We start from the raw sequence: 26,697 nt of genomic DNA, 5'->3' as shown, positions 1-26,697 counted from the left end.
CTGGGATGTATGGATGCTGTCAGTCCCCCACTCGCTTGCTCACTCGAGTTTGTTGACGGTGTAGTGGCTGGCTGCTTTATGTCCCGGGGCTCCCTCATACCTGTGTTACCTTCTGGCTCTCCCCTTTTAGTTATGCTGTTAGTTTTGCCGGAGTCCCTGCTTGTACTCAGTGCAATATGTATACTGTACCTACTTATTCAGGTGACATTGGGCATACCTAACAACCTGTGTTTTCTCTCTCTTCTCTTGCTCCCCCCCAATCTGTCCCTCTGAGTTACATGTCAATCCTGGGATCGAGGTGCTGACCTCTTCTGCTCCATCCTGATGCTCTATGTCTGGTCAGAGTCTCATCACATCGCTCCTGTAGAGGACGGCCCCATATGGACAGTTGAAAGTCACACTTGGAAGACACTCTGGACACTTACAGTGATGCTTTTATGGCTGAGGACTACAGTTAGCTTGCTAACTTTAGGACTGCAGTTGTCATGAACAGTTTTGCACTCAAGTTTCCATCACTGAAGAGTTATAACATCAACGAAACTGACTTTATGTTAAAACTGTTAATGTTATAGTCATGTTGTCTGTTGTTGTCCACGTGAGGATGGGTTCCCTTTTGGGTCTGGTTCCTTCCTCATGTCGTCTGAGGGAGTTTTTCCTTGCCATCGTCGCTACGGGCTTGCTCATTGGGGATAGATTAAGGATAAAATTGGCTCATGTCTTGGGTCATTCAGATTCTGTAAAGCTGCTTTGGGACAATGTCTATTGTTAAAAGCGCTATACAAACAAACTTGACTTGACTGTGTGAAGAAGGCAAGTGTGATGCACTAGACGATGTTCTGCTGGAAAACCTTGTGCCCTGGCATTCATGTGGATGTTACTTTGATGCGAACCACCTACCTAAACATTGCTCCAGCCCAAGTGCACCTCTTCATGGTAACGGTATTCCTGAATAACAGCAGTGGCCCCTTTCAGCAGGAGAATACCCCCTGACACACGGCAAAAACTGTTCAGGAATGGTTTGAGGAACATGCCAGAGTTCAAGGTGTTGACTTTGCTTCAGATTCCCCAATCTCAATCTGATTGAGCATCTATGGGATGCACAGGACAAACAAGTCAGATTCATGGAGGTCCGACCTCGCAACATGCAGGATTTAAAGTATCTGCTGCTAAGGTCTTGGTGCCAGATACTACAGCACACCTTCAGAGGTCTTGTGGATCCTCTAGGTTCCTCTTGTGCCACCAAAACAGCTCTGACCCATTGAGGCATGGACTCCACAAGACCTCTGAAGGTGTGCTGTGGTATCTTATGTGGGATCAGACCAGACAGGTTGTAGTGGATGGACTACAACAGCAGAAGACTACAGGTTCCAATCCTTTTAGCCAAGGAGAAAAATCTGGGGCTATCATGGGCACAGACCACGGGCGATTGCTCTAAGACAATGAGGGAGGCTCAGCCTCCTCTAAAAATGACGAACATCGTGTAGGATGAATTGCGCTAGGTTTATGTTATAGCCGACCTTATAACATTGCTATTTCAGATCCAGAATCATAGAAATATATGTGCTCAACCCAACTACAGTGCGAAATCATTCTGTTATAACTTTCCCCAGTTCGCCTAATGTGTGCGTGAGTTTTTCCCCCTCGTGACAGCGCGATGCAGCCCAGCCTCAGTGGATTGGGAGCTCTGCACTTGTCAATCTCAAAATGCAAGACAGTTATTGGACAAATACTGCGAAAACGCCCGCCCACGGAGTCTCACAGACTCCCAGCCTCAGTGGACTTCGACGGCATTTGGGAGCTCTGCGCTTGTCAATCTCAAAATGCAAGACGGTTATTGGACAAATACTGCGAAAATGCCCACCCATGGACTCCCAGCCTCACAGTGGGAGGGACATAGCAGTTTCCGCGAGGAGACTGGTGATTGGTGAAAGCGGCCGGATATTTTCTTTGATTGACAGCTCGTTTCAACTATAGACAGGCAGCAGTGAATCTCAGTTCAGTTCCATGCGGATTCGCAAGTGCTGTGGTGTATTGTAAGAGATCAGCTTACATTTCGATTTCATTCATTACATAGGGTTTCTACCAGCTTTTTTAGTTTGTATATATTTTCATTGTAAATAAAGTGTAAATATAGTGTTGTCAAGTTTGCTATCTTAGTTCCAGAAATTTCGTTTATTTGAGTGACTGAACTTGAACTTGAGGGGGCTAGTCAGCTAGCAAGAAAGCTGCGCACGGATGCCAAGCATTGCGGATTTAATTTTGGCGAAGCCATTTGCCAGTCTTCCTTTCGAGGAAAAAATTAAAATTAAAGAGCAGGGTAGACCAACGCCTCAAATTGACTTGGTGAAAAAGGTAGGGAATAATACTCGTTCCTTTCAGCTCTCCTGGTACGAGAAAGTGAATTGGCTAACAGCAAGTGACCCACATCAACAACAGTAAATAGGCTACTTTAGTAATATGTCATGGATGGACCAAAAATATAGAATCTATTTAAAATGTTTATGCTGAGTATATTATATTGGGATATATATTTTTCTGGATATGAATTAAACACAGCTACAATTTGGAAAACATTTTTAAACAAAAACACAGCCGAGAACATTTCACACTACAGACCTGGATTAAAAGTGAAGGGTTATCAAAATTGTCAATAAAACATTTCTCAGTCAAAATAAGTAAAATATAGGGAAAGTGTCATTGAATGAAATGTGTGGCACCCAGCTCTATGTTTGGCTCCCCAAGGTCAGTGCTTGTGCCTATTCCAGAACACTCTGCTGTTACTGCTGAGGTTCCTGACAAAGAGCTGCTTTCAATAATGATCAATTTTTAAACAACATGTCACAATTTTAAAATATAAAATGTTAAAATATACCCCCCCCCAACACCACCATCATGTATATTGGACAGTAGGCTAATGGGCCAAAAGAACCTGTTATTTCACAGTTTGTGCCCCTGCCAACAATCAGCCAGATCAGAGGCAAAATTTATGTTTTTTCTTTTAAAATCTGGAAATATCGTAACCGACCAGCCTCCCCTGTTTGAAAGACTACCAGCCGCCACTGGCACAGACCCACTGAAACTGGACAGCTAGAAACTGGGGGAGTGATCTTCAACTAATTAAATTTAGAACCCTTATGGGTTCCTCATTTGTCCATCTCAGGAAGAGGCCCAAGTAGTCCCAAGCTAAAATGTCATTGGATGTACTATACTGGGCACCAAATTTTATCAAGTCTTGGGCATGAGGGCCAGCGCAGTGGTTAGCACGATTGCCTCATAGCAAGGTTCTGGGTTCAAGCCCAGTACCTGGCGGCAGCCTTTCTATGTGGAGTTTGCATGTTCTTCCCATGCCTGCGTGGGTTTCCTCCGGGTGCTCCAATTTCCCCCCACAGTCCAAAGACATGCAGTTAGGTTAACCAGCTACTCTAAATGGCGAATGGTTGTTTCCCAAGCCTGGAAATGGGAGGGTTGCGGCAGGAAGGGCGTCCGGCGTAAAACTATGCTCCAATTAATATGACATGTGGATCAACATGACCCTACACTTAAATTTGGCTTGATATCAATTCTATTAAATCTTTTCTTAGATGTTAGTTGAATAGGGAAAAAAAAGAAAAAAGATGTGCGTGCATTTGGGCCGTTAAAGAAAGTAACAATAAGTAATAGCCCCCTTTTTCTTTAACAGCATCCTGCATGATTTTATATACAAGGAATAGAGCAATGATAATTAAACAGCACTGTGTAAAATTAAATATGAAATGACTGGGGCAGTTATTTCTGATTCACTCAACACGTCTGGTGGAAGTGATGAACGGTGAATGTGACCAGGACATTTGCCCTGGTCACATTCACTACTCATCACTTCCACCAGACATACACTAGGCGGAAAGAAAAAAAAAAAAGTGCATAGAGACTATGAACTTAAAACCTACTAAATAAGCAAAAATGAGCTCGCTCTGTCTCTCTGCTCTTATGCGACAGGAATATGCATGATGCTCCAACACTACGTTTCTGACTGAAAAGAAGACAAAAACTAATGTAGGTTGTTGATTTTTTTTTTTTTAATTAAAAGTTATGCAGCCACTGTACAGAGAGCTCACAGGCAGGGAAATTTACAACACAGGACCTACAAATGCTCAGGGTAATGCACTGGGCAGTGTCCGACAAAATTAGTGCAGAAGGCCGACATCTTTAAATTAAAACAAAATTAGAGATACGAAGAATAATAAAAGATATGATTATACAGTCCTCATTCAGACACTGGTATAGAATCTTTGAGACATATTCAAATAAGGACAGCAATAAGAAGTGGACTGAAAATAATTACTGAAAACGTAAAGGTGGCGAATATCAGCCTCTGGGGGTAAGGCCAGGACGGTCATCTTTAACATCAGGAATCTATTATATTAATCTTTCTGCTTTTTTTTTCCCCTTCCTTAATTTCTTTACTGGTGTAAATGCTAAAGTCATATAATTACACTTACTCTTCATCATGCAAAAAACAAGATAAAAAAAAAAAGAGGAATTAATTTAACAGCTACTGAAATGGTGTAATCGAATCTTTCCGCCTCCCAATCTGCTGGTTAAATAAGTGCATATGGAGGGACGAAATGCTTCTGTTAAATACGTAACTGTTATACTGTAAATACTGATCACCAAATAAATTTGGGTTTCTGAGTAACAACCTGAGTAACAAGGATCTAAATGATTCAGACTTAAGGCTGGGTTCTGATCTTACCCACTGTATGCTGGACAGTGAATGATAGCAGAGCTGCTGCTAGCACCCGTGTCCATCTGTCTCTCTCTCTCTCTCTCACACACACACACACGAACACAGTATCTATGGACAACAGACAAACAGGAGGGGAAACGTATAGAGAATATAATACAATTAGCTCAAGGGGCCACTTTTTCCATGACACATATACAGCATTAGCTTACATGGGGGAAAATATAACCGTTACACAAAGCCGACATGAACATAATACACTTTGAGATAATTCTAAAAGAGTACATAAAAATAAGTACTATATAATATGGGAATCCATAGGTTAAGATCCAAAAAAAAAAAAAAAAAAAAACACATTACAGGTTTTATTTCTTTTGCAATATCAAACAAAATGGCACATACAATCAGTGCAAAGCTGTGACTCTTTCATGAGCCTTTTCTCTTTCTTTCTTTCTGAATGGTAACCACTCCATCCAAAATGGTTTATTAAGAAGGATTCACTTCGACAACCCACCAATCCAAAGTAGCAAATGTTTACAAGTGTTAGGAGAGTTCAGAGAAACACACGAAGAGTACAAGATCTAGTGAAAAGAGTTAAGAGTGCAAAGAGTAGCACCTATCTGAGAGCGATACGTAAAGAGGACGTGCTAAGGATGTGTCTCTCTCTCTCTCTCTCGTTCTCTCTCAATATATATGGCAGAAACAGCTAGAAGCGAAAGGTTAAACGCGGCTCGGCTGATCTGCACGAACCCGTCTCACATGGGCGAGGCCACATCTGTGTTCATGTCCATGTCCAGAGTGAGGGATTCTGGGAAAATAAGAGAAAGATGGTTGTGACACTCAAAGAGAAACAACCATGTGTGTGTGTGTGTGTGTGTGTGTTTTAATATTACAGACGGTATGATGATTGATCCAGTCCATCATACAAGTTTTTCCACACTGGTACAATGAACGTGAAAAACAACTCTGTATAAATAATCCACAGAACGTGATAGAACAGAGTGAAAAACCATGAAGGACCGGATAAAACAGAATAAAAAGAGTTTTATTCCTTATTTGTAAACATTAAGATTCATTAAAAAAACAAAATTGTAAATAAATAAACAAATTAATCAACTAACTTTAAAAAAAAATTAGACACGGATTATAAATAATGAATAAATAAATAATTATTAATACATAAATAAAACAACTTAATAAACAAATAATAAATAAAATTGAATGAATAAAAAATTCATAGTCATTCAATTTTATTTATTTTTGATTTATTCATAATTTATTATTTACAATTTATTGACTTTTTCCATTTATTTATTTATTGACAATTTTTAATTTTTATTATTCATTTTTATTTATTATTTCCATTCAGTTCAGTGCTCATTCAATTTTATATCCGGTCTAAATTTTAGTGTCTTGTTTTTAAAGCCTGTTTAGTAGAATAATTTTTTTTTTTTTTTTACTTCTGCCAATAAAGTAGTATGAAAGAAAGAAATGAAAGAAAATTATAATCTAGAATATACTGAAACTGTATTTTAAACTAGGATATAAAATTTTGGCTATACTGCATGCTAGTACACAGCAGTTTGTAACTGTATACAATAGAACGTAATAGTATTTTATAGCAGCATGAGAGCATGGATTAAAGCAAAAAAAAAATTATTTGACTGAAAATTTACGGGGGGTTATGGGTGGATTTCGATGAAATTCTACGGGGGGGGGGGGGGGGGGGGGGGGTTATGGGTGGATTTCGATGAAATTCTGAGAATGGTTAACTTAGAACTGATAACTTTATCATCAATTAATTAATGGATGGGCGGCACGGTGGTGTAGTGGTTAGCGCTGTCGCCTCACAGCAAGAAGGTCCTGGGTTCGAGCCCCGGGGCCGGCGAGGGCCTTTCTGTGCGGAGTTTGCATGTTCTCCCCGTGTCCGCGTGGGTTTCCTCCGGGTGCTCCGGTTTCCCCCACAGTCCAAAGACATGCAGGTTAGGTTAACTGGTGACTCTAAATTGACCGTAGGTGTGAATGTGAGTGTGAATGGTTGTCTGTGTCTATGTGTCAGCCCTGTGATGACCTGGCGACTTGTCCAGGGTGTACCCCGCCTTTCGCCTGTAGTCAGCTGGGATAGGCTCCAGCTTGCCTGCGACCCTGTAGAAGGATAAAGCGGCTAGAGATAATGTGAATGTGATGTGTGTAATTAATGGATTAATATATTCAATTTATTGCACTTTCTTTCCATTGCTTCCGTATATTATTTTTTTGTGGCAAACCACACAAATGCAAGCGTCTGGAATGTTTAGTTTTTTGCACCATGAACTAAATGGCTTTCCGTTTTCACCTATTTCGTACAGCCAAGCCCACCTCCACTTGTTTTACACCTTTATCGATGGCAGACACATCAGTACCTTCTTTCATGTAAAGTGCATCCATGCTGCCGAAACCGAAAGCAGAACAACATGCTCCTCTATGCTCGACGTCAATATAGAAAAAAGTTTGGATCTTCGCTTACATTAAAATTAAAATTATAATTTGACCTTACTTTGTGTTGAATACGACTTCAAAAACAATTCAAGATTTTATTAAGAGAAATATTGTGGCCAACACGAGTGTTAAGTTACCTAAAAGATCGCGTGAAGTTGGCTGCTATCTACTTTGCGTTCGTTCTCATTTTCCTCCATCATTTCATAGGCCAGAAACAGATGTTTTGACGTAATTTAACTTAGTAGGCTATGATTATTATTTAACCGTAGTCTTCTAGACATTTTGACTGTTTGGGGCATTGAACGCTGGTGTATGATTTTCAGGGAATAAAGTTTAGCGCATGTCGGAACATCATTGCGCTCGCAGCCTCCAACTCCTCAAACCTCCTTTAAATTGTGATCCAACATAGGCTATAAGGCACGGTTCTAACATACCTTACACATTGGCCTAACGAAAATAATAATTGTTGGGGCGTCTGCTGATTTGTTAGCTATAAATTTAGGTCTAATTACTTCTGACAGTCTGCGAGCATTGCACCGTCGGGTCTTCAAGTCTGGCTGAAGCAGAGGAGCGGGCTTTCCGGGGTTTATTTTTTCATTTTTTTTTTTTACATGCTCTATTTCTATATGTCCAGGTTTGAACTAAGTCATTTTGGCAAGATTTAATTTAATACAAAACAGAAATGGTCAGACGCAAGCACGGCAAGCACATGGGAATGCCAATTTTGACAGCGCATGTTTTTTTAATGCCGCACCGTAGACAGCGAACGTTTAAACATGATCAAACATAGGAAATGAACGACACAAAGCATGGCTCAAAAACAAAAAAGTTAAATAAACCCTGCTGATAGTTGATGATGTTGCAACACATCAGTGTTATAACCCAATCTCTACCCAACCACCCGTCATTTTAATTCTCCTCGGATCAGCACCGACCTCACATTTGGCCTTGGGAGAGTTCAGTTGACGGAAATCCATCACACGACGGAAAACTTTAATCCATGTGAGAGAGAGAGTGAGAGTGTTTGTGTGTGTGTGTGTGTGTGTGTGTGTGTTTGTGCGCGCGCGCGTTACCGAGAGGTCCAGGATTGGCCTCTGCCTCATTATGCATCAGAGAGTCGAGAGTGCGAGGAGACATGGGGAACAGGTCACTTGTGTTACCAGAGTTCGTCCTGAATTTAAAAAACACACATACACACACTGATAAGAAAAACTTCACAGACATGTTAAAGGGGAACTGAAGGCAAATTTTTTATTATCAAAATTCTCTCTCATTTTATTAAATATCGGAATGCATTTCTGATCGCTATTTTGTCACTGCTATAGCAAGCAATGAGTGTTTGAAATATGCTCTGTAATATATCAGTCCATATCAAAGCAATGGCCGTAAACGAGATTCGTTGAGACCTGTGCGAGACATCGTAGGACGGAAGTAAAACGTACAGCGGAAATCAAAGCAACCGACATCTGCCAACATTGTCAAAAGACGCGCGCGCCTTCTTTCGAATGCTGACGTAATCAAGCCGGAAGTTTTCCCTGTGTCCAAAATCGCTCCCTGGACACTATATAGTAGGGACGCCATTTTGTCGTGCTGTCCGAAACCTTAGTGAGGATTATGTAGGAAATGCGCTCAGTATAATATCACAAAAATACATGCATGTATTTATTATTTTGAAAACCTACCAGCCGCCTGATCTGGCACGTTTTAATTGTGCGACAGTAATGACGTAAATACCAGCGTGACGGACTCGTCCTTATCCTGTCGTCTTTCCAACTCTTCTCTATTCCACGTTGGTTCGGCGTCGTATAGAATAATCTCCATCACTGATGAAGCTGGCAAATCTCAAAATTAATCTAAACTGGAATGATATGGCGATCTGGCCGCTGTGTAAACGGTTTTCCAAATGGCGGCGCTGACACTTCATGTTTGAAGTCTTGCACAAGTTTCGTGACGATCGCGCGGATAAACGACGCCTGCTGTCGACCAAACGAACTACATTCAACATGGCTAAAAACCGAAAAGGCAGATAAGTGTAACATAATAATATGCCGATACGAGTCACGATATAAGGTTAATAAAACCGAAAACGTAATTAACACGCTAATTAAGAAATAAAACAAGTTTAAAAATGACTTCAGTTCCCCTTTAATGAACTGTATATTTTATATATGCAATTGCAGGAACACATGCCTCATAATAACTTTCTTTCTCTAAAACCCCCACACACAGTGCATCATGGACATATACAGAATGGTTCAAAACACGTTTCCAGTCAAGCATACTCATCAGAAAAATGGAAATGAATGTTAGTCAGAGGTTCGGTATAGGAGGCCGAGTCAGTAAAAGAGCAAGAACAATCTCATTTTGCACTTTTCCATATGAGCTTTAAGTCAAATTGATTAATGTGTAGAGCACACTGAAAGCCTTTTTTTCCCCTCCTCAAATGACCAGTAGTTGTTTTTTTTTGCTCCATTCTACACTTGGGGTGCTTTGTCACACACGGGTTTGTGATCGATTGCGTAAAAAGAAAAAAAAATTGCAAACTTTTCATTACAACCTGAAATCAGAGCACTAAGTAAGTCGTAAACTCGGTAATTTTACTAGATAGGATTTGTACTGCTCAATAAAAACATGACGTTGCCTATCACAGTGCAGACAATGGAAGGATCTGACAGACAAAATACGCTCTCAGGCCATGTACACACATAGCCGGGTATTTTTAAAACCGAACATTTCCCCCCCCTCCGTTTATAAAAATGTTTTATCCACACCACCTCGTCTTCGAAAAAAATCCCTTCCACACATAACCCAACATCTGCGTTTTCAATCACATTCATAAGCATTCCAAACCTGTAGATGGCATTATTTCCCCAAATCCTACCCCCTAATCACATCAGCAGTAGTTGGGCTTCTAAAATTAAACATGTAAATAGCACCTGCACAATAATTAACGCTTTCAAGGCACTACTCCGATCCATTACTCTTTGTCCATGCTTAATCTGGCTTCTGCAGTAAACAAAGGTCGCACGTTTGACGTCAGGGCAGATTTGTTGTCATTTTTTGGCGCAGATTGTGACGTTCTAAAACGCAAAACTCCGGTTATCTCTGTCTACACGAAAAGGCATACACGGAGTTTTCAAAAATCTTCACTTTGCCCGGAGTTCTTTTAAATATTTGTTTTTGATGTGTTTTCATGTGGATGACAGGCCAAAACGTAGAAAAATATCTTCGATTTAGCAGATACCCGGCTACGTGTGGACGGGGTCTCAGAGCCGGAAGTACAACTGAAAGTCTCCTTTAATCCCACTTGTTATTGCTTTTACAAGGAACAAGACTCCTGCATTAACAGTAAACTGGTGGAAACGTGGCTTAGCTCTGGCACAATGTCGATGGAAAAAAAGGGCACTTGTGTAATTTGTACGAGAAAAAGGTTGCTGTATGTGGGAAATTGAGCTGCTGAAGTGTGACTCAGGATCCAGGAAAACAGCATTATTTTGTGGGGGAACCATTTTAAAATTGCACAGATAATAAGACAAGAAAAAGTTAAACCAATGACTGTTTAAAAAAAAAAAAAAACATGGATGGTGCAGCTCCATGCCCTTCTGTTCTATATACCTCATCTCATCTCATCTCATTATCTCTAGCCGCTTTATCCTGTTCTACAGGGTCGCAGGCAAGCTGGAGCCTATCCCAGCTGACTACGACATGAAGCCAAAATTTGGAGCCAGAGCCTTTGCGGTACAGACGAGAGTTGAAATCAGGTACACCGAAGTCATTTGGTCGACCCGCCCCCTTCTTCCAATACAAAGGTCCAACACGTCACCAGAGCTATCAGTCATTTCATTCCCAAGTGTCTCTACGCCTTACAATATAGAACAACGCTTTAAAGTGCATATCACGGGTAAATTCAGGAGCAAGATCAATATAATTCTCCTATTTTATATTAAACTTGGGTCAAATATCTGTCACATTTTGCGCAATTTTTTTTACCTTCCGCAATACCAGAAAAATTAGTTGAAATCGAGCCATTTGAGGCGAATTGGTCCGCCTCTGAAAAAACTTGCCGTTTGGATTTCCCGGCAAACATTGATTTTCGTGACGTCGCGTGCGGGACGCCTCCTTCTGAATCCTACGTCAGCGCTGGTTTGTTTATGAGAAAACGACCTGGTAGTTTTCTGCAAATTTCTTCAACGTTATCGCGTAATTATTAAAATGGTTAACAGATGTATCGTAGGAGGGTGTAGCAACACCAATCTTGATGGGATTAGTGCTCATCGTTTCCCAAAAGACCGGACAATGAGAGAGAAATGGGAGCGCTTGGTCTACACAGGCTGTGCACTGAAACCGTGCAAAGCCCGCGCAGCCTGCTGGCACTTCCGCAGGTGACGTCACGAATCTGGCTCCAGGCTCCCTTGGGATTTTTCCAGACGCGTTTTATTATTTTATTTTTTTCTGCTGTAGACAGATGGCCTTGTGCAAAATTACCCTTCTGGATGAGTGTGTAAAGGGACATACTTTCATATTAAAAAAAAAAACCAAATTGGTCCAGAATATGCACTTTAAAAACAAACTTTTGGCGAAAAATACAAATATGTGCAGATATCATCTCATTATCTCTAGCCGCTTTATCCTTCTACAGGGTCGCAGGCAAGCTGGAGCCTATCCCAGCTGACTACGGGCGAAAGGCGGGGTACACCCTGGACAAGTCGCCAGGTCATCACAGGGCTGACACATAGACACAGACAACCATTCACACTCACATTCACACCTACGGTCAATTTAGAGTCACCAGTTAACCTAACCTGCATGTCTTTGGACTGTGGGGGAAACCGGAGCACCTGGAGGAAACCCACGCGGACACGGGGAGAACATGCAAACTCCACACAGAAAGGCCCTCGCCGGCCCCGGGGCTCGAACCCAGGACCTTCTTGCTGTGAGGCGACAGCGCTAACCACTACACCACCGTGCCGCCCTTGTGTAGATATCAGCATCAAGAAAACTAATGGTGATGATACACGGGGCAACTTTTTGGGCAATGTTGCCGAGTAATGTTGCTGGGCAATTGCGTTTTGACTCTTTTCTATTGAGATTGGGCAACATTGCTTCTTTCTGAATGGTTTTGATAATCTCTGGCAACTTTTTGAGATAAGCCAATCAGAATGCGAGTATCGAGTCATGTGACCTCCGGTGAGGTTCGGATCAGAAATTTCAAACAAATATGGCGGCCGCTCAGTGTCAGTGGAGTGAAGAGACTCCTCATCTGTTTTTATGCCGGTAAGTTGTTATTTTAATATTCTATATGGAGGAATTTACCTCACCAAAGCTCTAAAAAACAACAGACAGCTTGATTAAATGGTCACAGCAAAAATTAAGACATCGATTTTTTTTTTAGCTAACTGTAAACTGCCGTTGCTAACTGTTGTTGCCCTGAAAAGTTGCCCTGTGTCTCACCTAGTTGCCCGTTGCCAGCAACTTTGCTCGGCAACATTGCCCAAAAAGTTGCCCCGTGTATCATCACCATAACTGTTTGAATCGGACACTGTAGATGAAGAGACACGGTTTTGATGGGAAAAGTGATATTTGTCACTGAAACACTTGGGGATGGGCGGGGCAACACAATTACATTGCAGTCAGCCAGGAGGGGCGCTAAACCTGTAGTGGCTTCCATTTTTAAAGACCTTACACTGTCCATGGTGTGTGTGTGTGTGTTTTTATTTTAAACAGTCACTGAGAAACACAGATACAGAGAGACTGAAGTCATCCCTTTGAGTACTGATTTTACTGAATGAGCCTCCTTCACCTGGACACAACAACAACATACACAAAGTGGAAATAATGTGACCAAGGAACCTCAGTGGCCCTTGGTCAAAAATGGGAGAAATTAGTTTGAGGTAAACAAAAGATAAGAAATAGTCAGGCCTCCTTTCCTGTAAGAGCAGCTCTGCTGAGTGTTAGTGATGATGTTAATTAAATGAAAACCAACACCATTGACACAAAATGGACAGAAAAAACAAGAGGGTGAACTTTGATACCATAAAGTCTGTTTAAAAAGGAAAAAAAAAAAAGCCTCCCCCCACACACACACATGCGCGCACACACACACGCACACACAATGCCTTTATGAAAAAAATGTTCCACAAAATAGAAGATTATACTGCGCTCCAAAGCACACACGCATGAAAAGGTTAAGATTGCTCAGGTAGGGGAAGAAAATGAGATTAATGTGAGATGAGGGGAAAGAGGCGAGGGGTGGGGCCTGTACAACTGTCTCCTCCCTGTGCAGCTGTCAATCAATCCAGATTAGACTGGCTGATCTGCCATTTATATATTTTGGCGGGAGGGGGGGAAAGAGATGACTGGGCAGTAGTGTAGTGGTTAGCACTATCGCCTCAGAGCAAGAAGGTTCTGGGTTCGAGCCCAGCAGCCGACGAGGGCCTTTCTGTATGGCGTTTGCATGTTCTTTGTGTGGGTTTGCTCCGGTTTCCCCCACAGTCCAAACACATGCAGTTAGGTTAACTGGTTACTCTCAATTGCCTATAGGTGTGAATGGTTATAATTAAGGCTGGCACGATTTGCGTATTGCATCATCCAGAAATATTGTGACACCTTACCCTAACTGTTCGCTTTTGTTTTCAAAAGATTTTCGTTGAAGAAACTCACGATTTTTACTTCTGTTCAGCTCCGACGCGTCTTGCAACAGAGGCCGCCATTTTAGATCTCGCAAAAATCCCGCTCGCTTAAACAGGGATCTGTTAGAAGCGGACGTGAATATGCGAGATTTCATTTCTAAGCCGGCGCCATCTATCGTTTCTGCTTTACGTTTTTACGGTAGTGTGGTTGGTGATAACTCGCTCGTGGCTAGTTAATCAGTACTTATTTGATATATTTCACAAATCCTATCATATTTGTTAGAAAAGTGAAGGAGGATAAAATGCCCATAGCGAACGCGCTTTCTCGACTGCTGGAGATACAGTTACGGCCCAAAGGGCATCGCTCGGCCCAGAAAATGTGGGCATCCTGCTGTTCTTAAAAAAGAACATGTAATTTATCTCGGTCAAAACAGCTAATACAGGAAATGAGCATATTCAAACATACTTTTCTTGTTTTTGTCTTCTTAATTACATTTGACCAAAATGCCAGATAATGTACAGTGTATCGCGAAAATATCGTGACCACCGTATCGCGATACGTATCGTATCGTGACCCTACCCAGCGATGCCACCCTTAGGTATAATCCAGTAGAAGGTAACAGAAAACCACTACTATAATCCTTCCGGACAAACTTTGATGGCTGAAGAGCGGACCTGCCATCAGGCAAAACACTGAAGAAGACGACGACTGCTCTTCTTGCATATTTTTGAGTGATAACGTCCAGTGAACTGATCCGTCATGGCCAATTGACTACATTTTTTTTTTTTACAACTATTCCTTTCAGCATTTAGAGCACAGTATAGATAAGACCCTGCTATTAGGCCCTGTCCAAATCCAAGGACTTCACCTGTCGTGAAAAAGCCATATGTACTGCACGTAACAGTAAATAATGGCAGAACAGCATGTTGCAGTAACAATGTTATTCTCATTACTTTCTGTTCTGTTGATTGCAATGATTTCGGATTTTCATGCATTGCAGTGTTGGAGCAGTGATGAGGATGAAGTGTTGGAGTGGACAGGACCTTCTGTCTCCGTCTCTCTCCCTCACACACACACACTCTTAAAGTGCCATTCCACCATTGGATGTATTCTTTGGCATAAAATACAATATATTTTGACAACATATATAAATGGTATCACTAGACAGAGCAATCTTTTAGCTTCAGAATGATATATCAAACATAATTTTTTGACAACGACAAGTATATTAATTTTGCGACCAAACTCACCTACCCTTTTAATTTCCGCGCGTGATGTCATCGGCAGGTTCCCCTTCTTGTGTACCACGTGACGTGGCACATATTATCAGCAATGGCGGATAGAATGCGATAAAAATAATACCAATAAATCTAGCTAATACCAATAAATCTAGCTAACTGAAAGATTAACTCAAAATTTTTCGCAATTTTTTTGGCCCCCATATACGAGGAGAAATGACTCTCTCACTTTGGGGGTTTCCTGGTCTAAAAATAGACCGACACGTGGTACACAAGAAGGGGAACCTGCCGATGACATCACGTGCGGAAATTAAAAGGGTAGGTGACTTTGGTCGCAAAATTAATATACTTATCGTTGTCAAAAAATTATGTTTGATATATCATTTTGAAGCTAAAAGATTTCTCTATCTAGTCATGTTGTCATAAAATATATTGTATTTTATGCCAAAGAGTACATCCAATGGTGGAATGGCACTTTAAAGTCAAATGAGACCTTACATAGAGTTAGACAAAAGGATTCCAGTGTTAACAGTTTTTGTAGGAGTGTTCCATCACTGATGCTATCGTTATGCAGAACAGAATTGTATCAAGACACTCTCTCTCTCTCACACACACACACACACACACACACACACACACACACACACCAGCTCCCTAGTGCCTACCCAGGGAAGCCGTTAGCCAGCAGTTCACTGTCCGGAAGGTCCATGAAGATGGAAGGACACCTATGGAAAGAGGTCAGTTTACAGCCTGCGCGCGCACACACACACACACACGTGCGCGCGCACACCATGTACAGCCACGTAAACACAAGTGCACACACCTCTCCACACATGGCTTTCAAGCATGAGGTTTCAACAAAGCAAAATGAACCTTAAAACCCATTTTTACTCCTTGGCCTTTAACTCCGCATGAGACTCTGCTCTTGTTTTAGTGTTTGCTTTTATTTATTGTTTTATTGTTTCTAATTGTTTTTAAAAACAACGAAACAACTGTTCTACTGTCGGTTTTATTTATTTCATTGCTTTTAATTGTTTTATATGTCTTTATGTACAGCACTTTTTCAACTACGGTTGTTTTAAAGTGCTATATAAATAAAGTTGAGTTCAAATATTTTCCACTGCTTCAGAGTAACATAAGCTCTATTCTGTTTATTCTCTATTCAAACTATGGATGGATGGATGGACGCTAAGCTCTCACTAAGCTCTTTTCCTATTACGGTCACTGTTTGAATTTTAAAAACCTCCCATGTACCCTACGTCCGGCGTACGACGTTAAACTACATCCCTGGTCCTCCAGTTTGGGGGCTGGACAACAGAGCAATCATCTACTTCTGTAAAAACTTATACGGTTACTGAATCCAAGCCGAAGTACCCTTTCAAGCAACAAAAAAAAGTCACTTTTGTGCCCCAAATCTCCTCTCTTCCAGCATCTTCTAGATCAATATTGTTGAATGCAGGGTGAGGTTTTTGATGAGACACAACTCATGACAGCAGCAAGTCTTAAAACACACAGAGCTGGTTCGTGTGTTTAAAGTCATTGGGCATGAAATAGCTAAACATTACAGTTGAACTTGGAATACAGAAGTACAGAGATGTCATGGCTCTGATGTGCTATCCAGTGGACGATGCTTTTAAAGGGGAACTGAAGGAAAATTTTTTATGATCAAAATTCTATTTCTCTCATTTTATTAAATATAGGAATGCATTTCTGATTGCTATTTTGTCACTGCTAGAGCAAGCTATGAGTGTTTGAAATACGCTCTGTAATATATCAGTCCATATCAAAGCAATGGCTGTAAACGAGATTCGTTGAGACCTGTGCGAGACATCGTAGGACGGAAGTAAAACGTACAGCGGAAATCAAAGCGACCGACATCTGCCAACGTTGTCAAAAGACGCACCGTGTTCGAAATCGCTCCCTGGGCACTATATAGTAGGGACGCCATTTTGTAGTGCTGTCCGAAACCTTAGTGAGGACTATGCAGGAAATGCGCTCAGTATAATATCACAAAAATACATGCATGTATTTATTATTTTGAAAACCTACCAGCGGCCTGACCTGGCACGTTTTAATTGTGCGACAGTAATGACGTAAATACCAGCGCGACGGACTCGTCCTTATCCTGTCGTCTTTCTCAGTCGGTTCGAAGTCGTATGGAATAATCTCCATGTCACGTACGCGAAGGAGGCGGATGTACAGTATGTGCAGAAGTATACAGTTTAATAAAGTGCAGAATATATATACAGTGAGACGATATATACACAGGCGAACAATCCAAAACGGCAGGCGAGATCAAAAACGAGAAAACAGGCAACAGGGTCGGTCGAGGCACAAATGCCGCTTTTCCACTACAAACGCGGCTGAGTCGGGCTGAGCCGTGCCGTGCTGAGTCGAGCTGAGTGGGGCTGTTGGAGTTGCATTTCAACTACAACCGCGCTGAACCGTGCTGGCTGGAAGTGGGTGGACACATTGGGTGGAGTTAGCAAAAGTGGGTGGACATCACGTGATGTCGTTAGGCGGCGCAAACAGTGACATCAGTGACCTTTTAAGCGGTAGTCTCACGACCCGGATAGTAAACAATAAACATGGAGTCGTTAGTGTTGCTGGTCTTGGTGCTGTGGCTTGTTGTCACCGACAACGCCAACAGATACTGGCAAGAGCGTATAGATGAGGCGAGGCGCATAAGGCTTCAGAAATTCTCGTAATTCTTCTCCTTCCGGGTTTACGGTGTTTACAGATCCCAGCGTGCTCGCGGGGCGTGTGGGGGCGTGTGAGGACACTCCTCCTCACCAATCAGTGCACAGGGGAGTGTCTCCTCACGCCCCTAGCCCCACTCGGCTCGGTTTGGCTTGCTTCAGCCCCACTCCAAAACCATGCAAGTTTTGGGTGCTGAGTAGGGCTGAAGCGAGCTGAGTCGTGCTGCTCTGAGGTAGTCGAAACGCGAGCCGTGTCGGGCTGAAGTGAACTGAAAAAGGGTAGTGGAAAAGGGCCAAAACAGTACATCAAAGGCTAAGCAAGGACAAGAACAAGAAACAGGAAATCAAGACAACGGGTAGAAAGGCTCGGTAATGCGTACAGGCGTATCGTAATACTTCACGATACAAATGCGTCAGCACAGTCCTTAAACAGGCAAACACACAGTTCCTTAATTGAGCTCAGGTGCGCCTTGTTCACGGCGCGCGTGCTGGAGTCCACTCGGCGCGCCTTCACGTGCACGCGCTACAGCGCGCAGGACTGACACTCCGTCACTGATGAAGCTGGCAAATCTCGAAATTAATCTAAACTGGAATGATATGGCGATCTGGCCGCTGTGTAAACGGTTTTCAAAATGGCGGCGCTGACACTTCACGTTGCACAAGTCTCGTGAAGATTGCATGGATAAGCGACACCTGCTGTCGACCAAACGAACTACATTCAACATGGGTTAAAAACCGAAAAGGCTGATAAGTGTAATATAATAATAATAATAATAAGCCGATACAAGTCATGATATAAGGTTACTAAAACCGAAAACGTAATTGAATAACATGTTAATTAAGAAATAAAGCAAGTTTAAAAATAACTTCAGTTCCCCTTTAAGCCTCCAGATGTACACAAGATACACAAGCCAGTGATATGAACCATGCAGCTCGTCTTGCTGTTGCTTCTGCATGCACAAAGTCATGCGTCACGTATAAACCAATCTGTAGACGCCCGGTCTCATGGCATCACGAAGATTTAAACTTGATGCTTTAAAATGTTTTTCAGTACCACTTCTTCCTCACGTACAATGCCACTGCTGGCTGTTTCTACGAGTCACTCCAGTGCTGTATATACGTTTAGAAATCTGAGCAACACTATTATTACTTCTAAGCCATTTCTTTCGTGCAAACACTAAAGCGCAGAACATGAGAACATGTTTTCATACAGAACATGATTTACATATGAACAAAGTGGCCAGAATGTTATTTAGGTCTCAACAAAGAGTTTCTAATAACACAATCACCTGCTGTCGTGCAACATAACATTTGCCTTCTCTATATGTATTTAGTTCCTCTCCGCTGTCTTTATGCATTCAGGGCTGAGAAGACGACATGGTGAGGTGGCGAGTGGAAAGTTTCCTGGCTTCATGTGGGAAGTTTGTAAAGAAAACATCCTCTTTCTGTTTTGCTTCTCAGGCGAGCAGCGTGTGGACAGAGGAAACAGGCGAACGGGAGATTCCAGAGATGCCCTCTTCTCTCTCTCTCTCTCTCACACACACATACACACACACAAAGAAAAGTAACGGCCACTTACGGGGTGACGCAGATGAACTTGGTCTTCAGGTACGGCTGAGTGACTGGAAATAAAAACAGTAAACATACACGTGAGTACTCCTTATATTCAGGAACCCGCACAAACACAAGACAAGACACGCATGATGATGACGACATTCCTGCCAAGTGTGGATCTGACAGCAGCTCTGGTTTACACGCATCATGATATTTTCAGAAAACACGACAGCATCCAGAGGAAGCCTTGTCAACTAAAAACACTGTATTTGGTTTTTCACACACACACACACACACACACAAAAAAAAAAGAGCGCAATTTCCACGCAGAACTTTCCATCATTTTCAAACATCTCTAGAAAACAATTCTGAGTACGCTGTTACTTTCCTGACCTCTTGTACAACAAGGACTTTATAACATAACCAAAGATGGATTTATTTTTTTTAAATAAAAAAGAAGAAAGAAGAATTCTTCAGTGCAATGTTACAGGTTTAAAGTTTGGAGCAACACATGAGCCTGTTTGAGTGGAACATCCACAGTCACATCTCACCTGGATACGACCATATTTCAAGATGAATAAATGAAAAACGTTGCACTGCTGTCTTCTCCACTAAACACTGCACTTCTAGCTGCACTGAATATTCCATGCATGTAAAAATCAAGTCTCTCTCAATAAACACTTTCACTTCTCCATTTATTTTCTCCGGAGAGAGAAACAGACCGCGGTCAAAACCGTTTTCATCGTACTGTAAATTTCCTAACTTAGTTTTCAGCCTATTCTTCTCTGACCTGTTCCTTTCAAAGGAGAGCAACATTATAATTTGGGAAAATAATAAATGCGTCTTAGAAGCTAGGAACAAACAAATAAATAAATATGTAGATAAATGTTCACATGAAATGTGGGTGTACCCTGCATGTACAGGAAAACTCTCCATAACGTACAGCAAAGCCAGCATAAAAATAACATGAAAAATGCAGTGACTGAGTTATAACACCGAGGAAGAATGGGGCAACTGTTCAGAGGATATGTAAAGAGACTGAAAGCAGTTTTTAAGGCAAATAGTGTGTATACTTCAGGGCTCTACGTTAACTTTGAGACATAGAAATCTGGTTGCCCGAACTCAGAACATGGTTGCCCAAATATTACATACTTTTTTCCTTTGAATATGCCACAAACACATATGCTTACAACACAATGTTCACTCGCATGCTCTACTAATGCCTCTTAAATAGGGGTCGACCGATAATTGGCCTGGCCGATATATCGGGCCGATATTCTGCATTTTTAGGGTTAAAGTAGAGTGGGGTAATACGCCCCCGTGGGGTAATACGCCCCCGGCCTGTTTTACCCAAAATAACCACCAGATGGCGCAAAGTTACATTTCTATTGTTGCTATGGACTGGCTTGACAACGGGGATATACAAATATCCACTGTGGATCGCATATCAGCAACGCAGCAGAGAGAAATCAAATTTCATGGTAAGTGATATAATTTTCAGATATCAGTAAAACTGTATTTAGATAGCTGCTATTTCGTCAGATATCACAGCTGTGTATGTGGTATGAGTAGACAAGTCAGTACGTTAAAAAAATACATTAGGTATAAAAAGTTGAATCACATTTTGAAAGTAAGACCCTTTTTTGTAAAAGTGTAGTCTGTGGGGTAAAACGCCCCCTTAATGGCGGGGTAAATGGCCCCCAGGGGGCATCGTTTCCTTTTATCATAATTACTGTATTTCATACATTTCTGAATAGCAGATACATAGTTTTTAATAACATCTCGCTTACCTGGTTGAGTAAAGCAAGTAATTTGAACTTAATATTAAAAATAATTGAAATTAAAAAAAAAATTTGAAATTAAAATGCGAAATATAATAAAATAATGCATCTATTCATTAATTCAGGGATATTTTCTTGTTTCTTTCACATTACAGGCTTAAGTAAACACTTTTGCTATCCAAACAGCTTTTTTTGAGTGAGGGGGCCTATTGCCTCACCTCAGGGGGCCTTTTACTCCACTGGGGGGGTAAAAGGCCCCCTTGGCACAATGTTTGTTTTTGTTTTTTTAAAAAAAAAATTTAAGTATTAACTTTAGGCAAACTTTAGGTGGCATTATTGTTCATGTCACTGTTGTCAAAAACTATGATTAAAACTAAACACATGGTTCATTTCAACTTGGAGAAAAACTGAATTTTCATTAAGGGGGGCTTTTTCCCCCACTCTACTCTATCGGTATCGGCCATAATTTCCACCGATATGCCGATAACATGCCTTTTTGCAGCCATTTCGTTCCTAACGCGACTGTCACTGCACGTCCTTTCCTGCACTCGCCTCTCTGAGTTCAAGAACACGGTCCCGCCCACCACAACATCTGATTTGTTTGGCACAAGAGATATAGCCAATCGACACGTGTAGCTAAACGCTGTGAACTGTTTCAAGGCGGCCGTACGGGCACTCGGGCAGAAGCGGCACAAGGGATACAGCCAATCAACACGCGTAGCTAAACGCTGTGAACTGTTTCAAGGCGGCCGTATGGGCACTCGGGCAGAAGCAGACCCCACTTCAAGGTAAGGACACGCTGCTTTTGCCGCAATAAGTCACAAACACACAAGTTGCAAAAGCACAACATCATTATATGTTTACATTCTTCAACTACTACTCATTAAAATTGTCCATTTGCATCTGTGTAGCCAGGCAAACTTAGCTTACGGAAGGAAGCACTTGAATTAGCCTACAACCAACTAGTCTCGCTGAAACTACATGTAATGCTTCCTTCACTACAATATAATCCTCCTAAATTGGGAATATTAGGCTTGGGCATTAAAAGCATTAGAATGTAGATGGTTACTTGTTAAGTTGTTACATAATAGGGAGTGATAGCCTACTTTATGTTTGATTTTACTTTTTAAAAAATGCTGCAGGCAGCTCCCTACACTTGATTTGTTATTTAAAAACTACTTGAAGTTGGTAAGTCTTACTTAGTTCTTAGTGGAAAAGAATCCAGAGTGTATTTTCATTTATTTTCCACTGAAAATGGTGAGCTGTAATATAGTAGGGAGTGATTTATTTTTTTAATTGGTGAATATTTATTTTATTATTATTTTATTTCTCATTTTATTCTAACTAATGTTTGACTTTATTGTACAAATGCTGCTGGCATCTCCCTGCACAAAATTTCATGTTCAATTTTACAATTAAACATACATTTCATGGATATGAAGGTCTGTGTCAGTGTGTGCTATGTTTAATTTCATGTGAATTATAATGTTTACATTTATCGGTTGCACATATCGGTTATCGGCATCCCAATTCCATAATAATCGGTATCGGCCCTGAAAAAAACATATCAGTCGATCCCTACTCTTAAAAGCTTATTTTGTTGATTTTCTTATCTTTCTTTGTGTTCCCTTGGTTTCTGAGTTCAATTATATTGTGTCTAACCACTTTTTGTGTAAACCACCATGAATGTGCATTGTGTTCTTCTTTTGTGTGCTCATAATTCTATAATTCCACAATTACAATCCAGGAAACTCTGAATACCAGCTGGGAATAACAGTTATTTGCCTTTTCACCTCATACAGTTTCTTTGAATCCACTGATGAGCTTGATTGAGTTTTCTTTTTCTTCTCTTTCTTGTCTTCGTTTATTTTAAAACCAAATTTCTCCAAACCAGACATAATGCCAAAGTTTGTGACTTTAATGTTTATTTTATTTTATTTATTATTCAACCTTCTCAGACGCTGTCTGTATCAACAAGCATTGACACTAGCGCCCCGTGCGAGTAATGCGGTAATTAGTCATGTAGTGAAGGACATACCAATAGAACACTGAATATGCACTACGCGATAATTATTAGCAATGGGAAACTGCATTGCGAGCCCGCGATGTGCAAATGTGAATTCCGCTAGTTGTTGAACATCCCGTAATGATAACATGGACGCGGTCTTTCCGAGTCAAACAATCGCAAATCGTGATGGGATTTCATCATAATATGAATGAATAAACATCGTTTTTCACGTAAGTTGACATATTTGGGTAGTTGCCCGATCGGGCAAGCATTTGTGAGAGTCTGATTGTCCGAATCTATTGAATGGTTGCCCCGGGCAATCGGGCTACTGTTAATGTCGAGCCCTGTACTTAAATTATTCCACAAAATCAAGTTGTACATGAGCTGATAGCTGACGAGGCATGTAGCGCTGAGTTGGCTATAAGCCATGTACAACAAGATTGAGTGGAATAACTGTTTTATTCTATCCACATTCATTGGATTTTGAGAAACAGAGCATCTATCTATCTATCTATCTATCTATCTATCTATCTATCTATCTATCTATCTATCTATCTATCTATCTATCTATCTATCTATCTATCTATCATCTGTAGCCGCTTATCCTGTTCAGGGTCGCGGGCAACCTGGAGCCTATCCCAGCTGACTATAGGTGAGAGGCGGGCTACACCCTGGACAGGTCATCGCAGGGCTGACACAGACACAAACAACCATTCACACACACTCTCATTCACACCTACGGTCAATTTAGAGCCACCAGTTAACCTAACCTGCATGTCTTTGGACTGTTGGGGAACCTGGAGCACCCGGAGGAAACCCACGCGGACACGGGGAGAACATGCAAACTCCACACAGAAAGGCCCTCGTTGGCCACGGGGCTCGAACCAGGACCGTCTTGCTGTGAGGCGACAGTGCTAACCACTACATCACCGTGCCGCCCCAGGGCATTTTTATTTTTTGCAAATTCGATAAATAAATACTTTATACAAAACGTCCGACAAAATTTCTGCTGAGAATGTAGACAAACCGGCGAAATGACAGGAGCAATTTGTGAAAAATGCGATAATGATAATTCCTGAAAAAAAAAGATACACTCTTACCATCAAATACTTTTATTCCATATTTTATTGCTTTTTTTTGTATTTTTGGGGGTTTTGTTTTCGAGTAGAGTTTTTATTTCGTCCTCGGTTGTTTCAGCAACACGCGCCGCCATTTTGTTTTTCTCTACTCACGATATACGAGTCGATAGCCTAGTAGTAGAGTAGCCAATCAGAGCACACGATTAATCATATCCAGTGAATGTGGATAGAATAAATTAACATATCCTATTAGGACATTGTTACTTGTGCTGATGAAAGACCCAATTCATGATGTGGTATCCAAAAGTTTTGTAGTTTTTATTTAGATGTAAGGGTGTGCAAACAACAGTGTGTATATCATTTTCACTTCACAGAGAAACCACCGACAGAGTTCAGAGTGGTGTGAGTGAGTGAGTGAGTGTGCGCATGCGTGCGTGCCATCTGCTGCAGACAGCAACTGAAAGCTCTTACCACATCCGGATAAATCCTGGATGTCTGCATCAGGCTGGGCTTCTGGCCTGCAGTACTTCCCAAAGGCCTCCTCTTTTGGGATGTCGGGGAAAAGGTAGACGAGCGGAGACACCAGGATGTTTGTGGCGTCCATGATCTTGTAGCCCATGATGATTTCGGCGAAGGACATGCTGTTCAGCTGCTGCTTAGTGTACGGCTCCACTGACTGGATCTGTGTCTTACCTAAAACACACGCACATGCGGTGTTTTCAGAATTCTACAAATCAGGTGCTGATAAAGGTCTACTACTTACAAGAAAACGAGGCAGGGATTAAAACTGATCTCACACACACACACTCACCACTGATGTCTTTCTCCACCCAGGTGAACGTGATGCCACCCTCCTTACTACTCTCACTGAAACGCAGCAGAAATGTCCCAGGAGGCTTTGGGCTCAAGATGGCTCTCTCCCTCTCCTTACTGATGAAGCCCATGATATACCTGTTACGCAAAAACATGTCCACAAGCACACACACACACACACACACACACCCAAATGAATTTAGCAAAGTAGGAACAGTGGGGCTTTGCTTATTGCCACACAGTAAGATTACAGTACAAGTTCACTGAGACTTAGGTTTGGGCAGAATATTAAAAATACTGATCTAACCAATATTATATCACATTACTCATCAAAAAAAATCCTGTGCAGGGATTGGCCAAGGACGGCTCACGTGACATAAAATAGCTCCATCATTGATTAAGCAATATATCTTGTGATATTTAAAAATAAATAAATAAATATTTAAAAAAAAAAAAGATACAGTGCGAGTCAGGCATGGTATATCCTGGATATACCATGCCTGACTCACACCATATCTTTTTTTTTTTAAATATCAAAGATATGGTGCGAGTCAGGCATGGTATATCCTGGACATACCATAAATCAAAGTTGCAATTTCAAGCTTTACGGCCAACTCGAGTCTTTTTCATCTATTTATTTTTAAATTTTACAATAAAAGAGACAATATATACGTTATTTACCAGCTGGGAGGTCCGTATCGTGAAATACCGTGACCAAGGTCTTGAAAGTACTGACCGCGGCCCTCTGGGCTGAGATAACACTGAAAGTAATGTCCGTGATTTGGTGTATATATAGAACATTTCAGCCAGGGGGATTTTCAACTGAACACGTTAAAATAAAATCACACAAATCAATAGTTTTAACAGCTTTCTGATTTTTAATTGTTTTAACGTGCTGCTTGAGCTCCTTTTCAAATAACAAAAATAATGGTTTAGTAACCAACTCGAGTCACAGCTGCGGCTCCGCGAGCATTTCTGTGTGTGCAGATCGACGTGGCATGATCATGCCTGGCGAGGCAGGTGACAGCATGGTGTAAACAAACAAATAAATAATAAAATAAAAAGTAATAACAAATGATTAAAAAAAAGAAAAAAAAAAAAGTGATAGCATGGTACATTGTACATGTGCAGACTGAAGGCCGCTCCAGTGTAAACCACAAACATGGCTGCTTCCAGTGACTTTATGCTGAGATTCAATTTTAACGCTTTCGGTTTGGAATTTTTTGATGAGGGATATAAATCTAATATACCATGCACTGAGAGGCTCTGGTTGAAATTATGGATTCTCTGAGGTGACTGGCATAGGATTACCGTACCATTCTGAGGGGCGCAGCCACGAAGAAAATAGTACTATGCCATGTTTTTTTTTTTTCGTTTTCGTTTCCGGTTGAGAGTACGTCGTGCGCATTCTGGCTGCCGCTTCTCACCAGAGCTTTTTTTTTTTATTTTATTTCTTTTTCAATTTTCATTTTATTTATTTATTTTTTCTGTGTGTTTGTGTAGTTTGATGTTTGTTTGAGTGTTTTGTCCGCCGGCTTTAGTGTAGCTCCGGACCCAGTTTTGGGCGTCGGTTCCCTCCAGGCCTTGGTACGCTGTGGGTGATGCCTGTGCTCCCAGTTATGGACTGCAGTGAGCTCGCTGCTCATTTAACATTCGTGGTTGTCCAGCGCTCTGCGCTTTAATGTTTGGCGTGA

At 41.3% G+C, this 26,697-nt stretch overlaps 1 protein-coding gene across 3 annotated transcripts in view; it reads right to left on the bottom strand.

Annotated features, from left to right (window-relative positions):
* Positions 1-4,037: 4,037 nt before the first annotated feature.
* The window catches only part of stat3 (signal transducer and activator of transcription 3 (acute-phase response factor)), a 94,062-nt gene continuing 71,402 nt past the window's right edge, over positions 4,038-26,697 (bottom strand). For 2 of the 3 annotated variants that reach the window (XM_060901975.1, XM_060901973.1), the window contains exons 19-24: positions 25,002-25,141; positions 24,662-24,883; positions 19,348-19,390; positions 15,735-15,794; positions 8,275-8,372; positions 4,038-5,531 (exon numbers count right to left, since the gene is read on the bottom strand). In XM_060901975.1, the coding sequence (XP_060757958.1) occupies positions 5,479-5,531; positions 8,275-8,372; positions 15,735-15,794; positions 19,348-19,390; positions 24,662-24,883; positions 25,002-25,141 (616 nt within the window). In that variant the 3' untranslated portion in view covers positions 4,038-5,478. The remainder of the gene's footprint in view (positions 5,532-8,274; positions 8,373-15,734; positions 15,795-19,347; positions 19,391-24,661; positions 24,884-25,001; positions 25,142-26,697) is intronic. The other variant, XM_060901974.1, reaches the window with a different exon arrangement.

This window comes from Neoarius graeffei, chromosome 20 (genome assembly GCF_027579695.1).
Source record: "Neoarius graeffei isolate fNeoGra1 chromosome 20, fNeoGra1.pri, whole genome shotgun sequence".
Lineage (NCBI taxonomy): Eukaryota > Metazoa > Chordata > Actinopteri > Siluriformes > Ariidae > Neoarius > Neoarius graeffei.
This window is presented reverse-complemented; position numbering and strand designations above follow the sequence as displayed.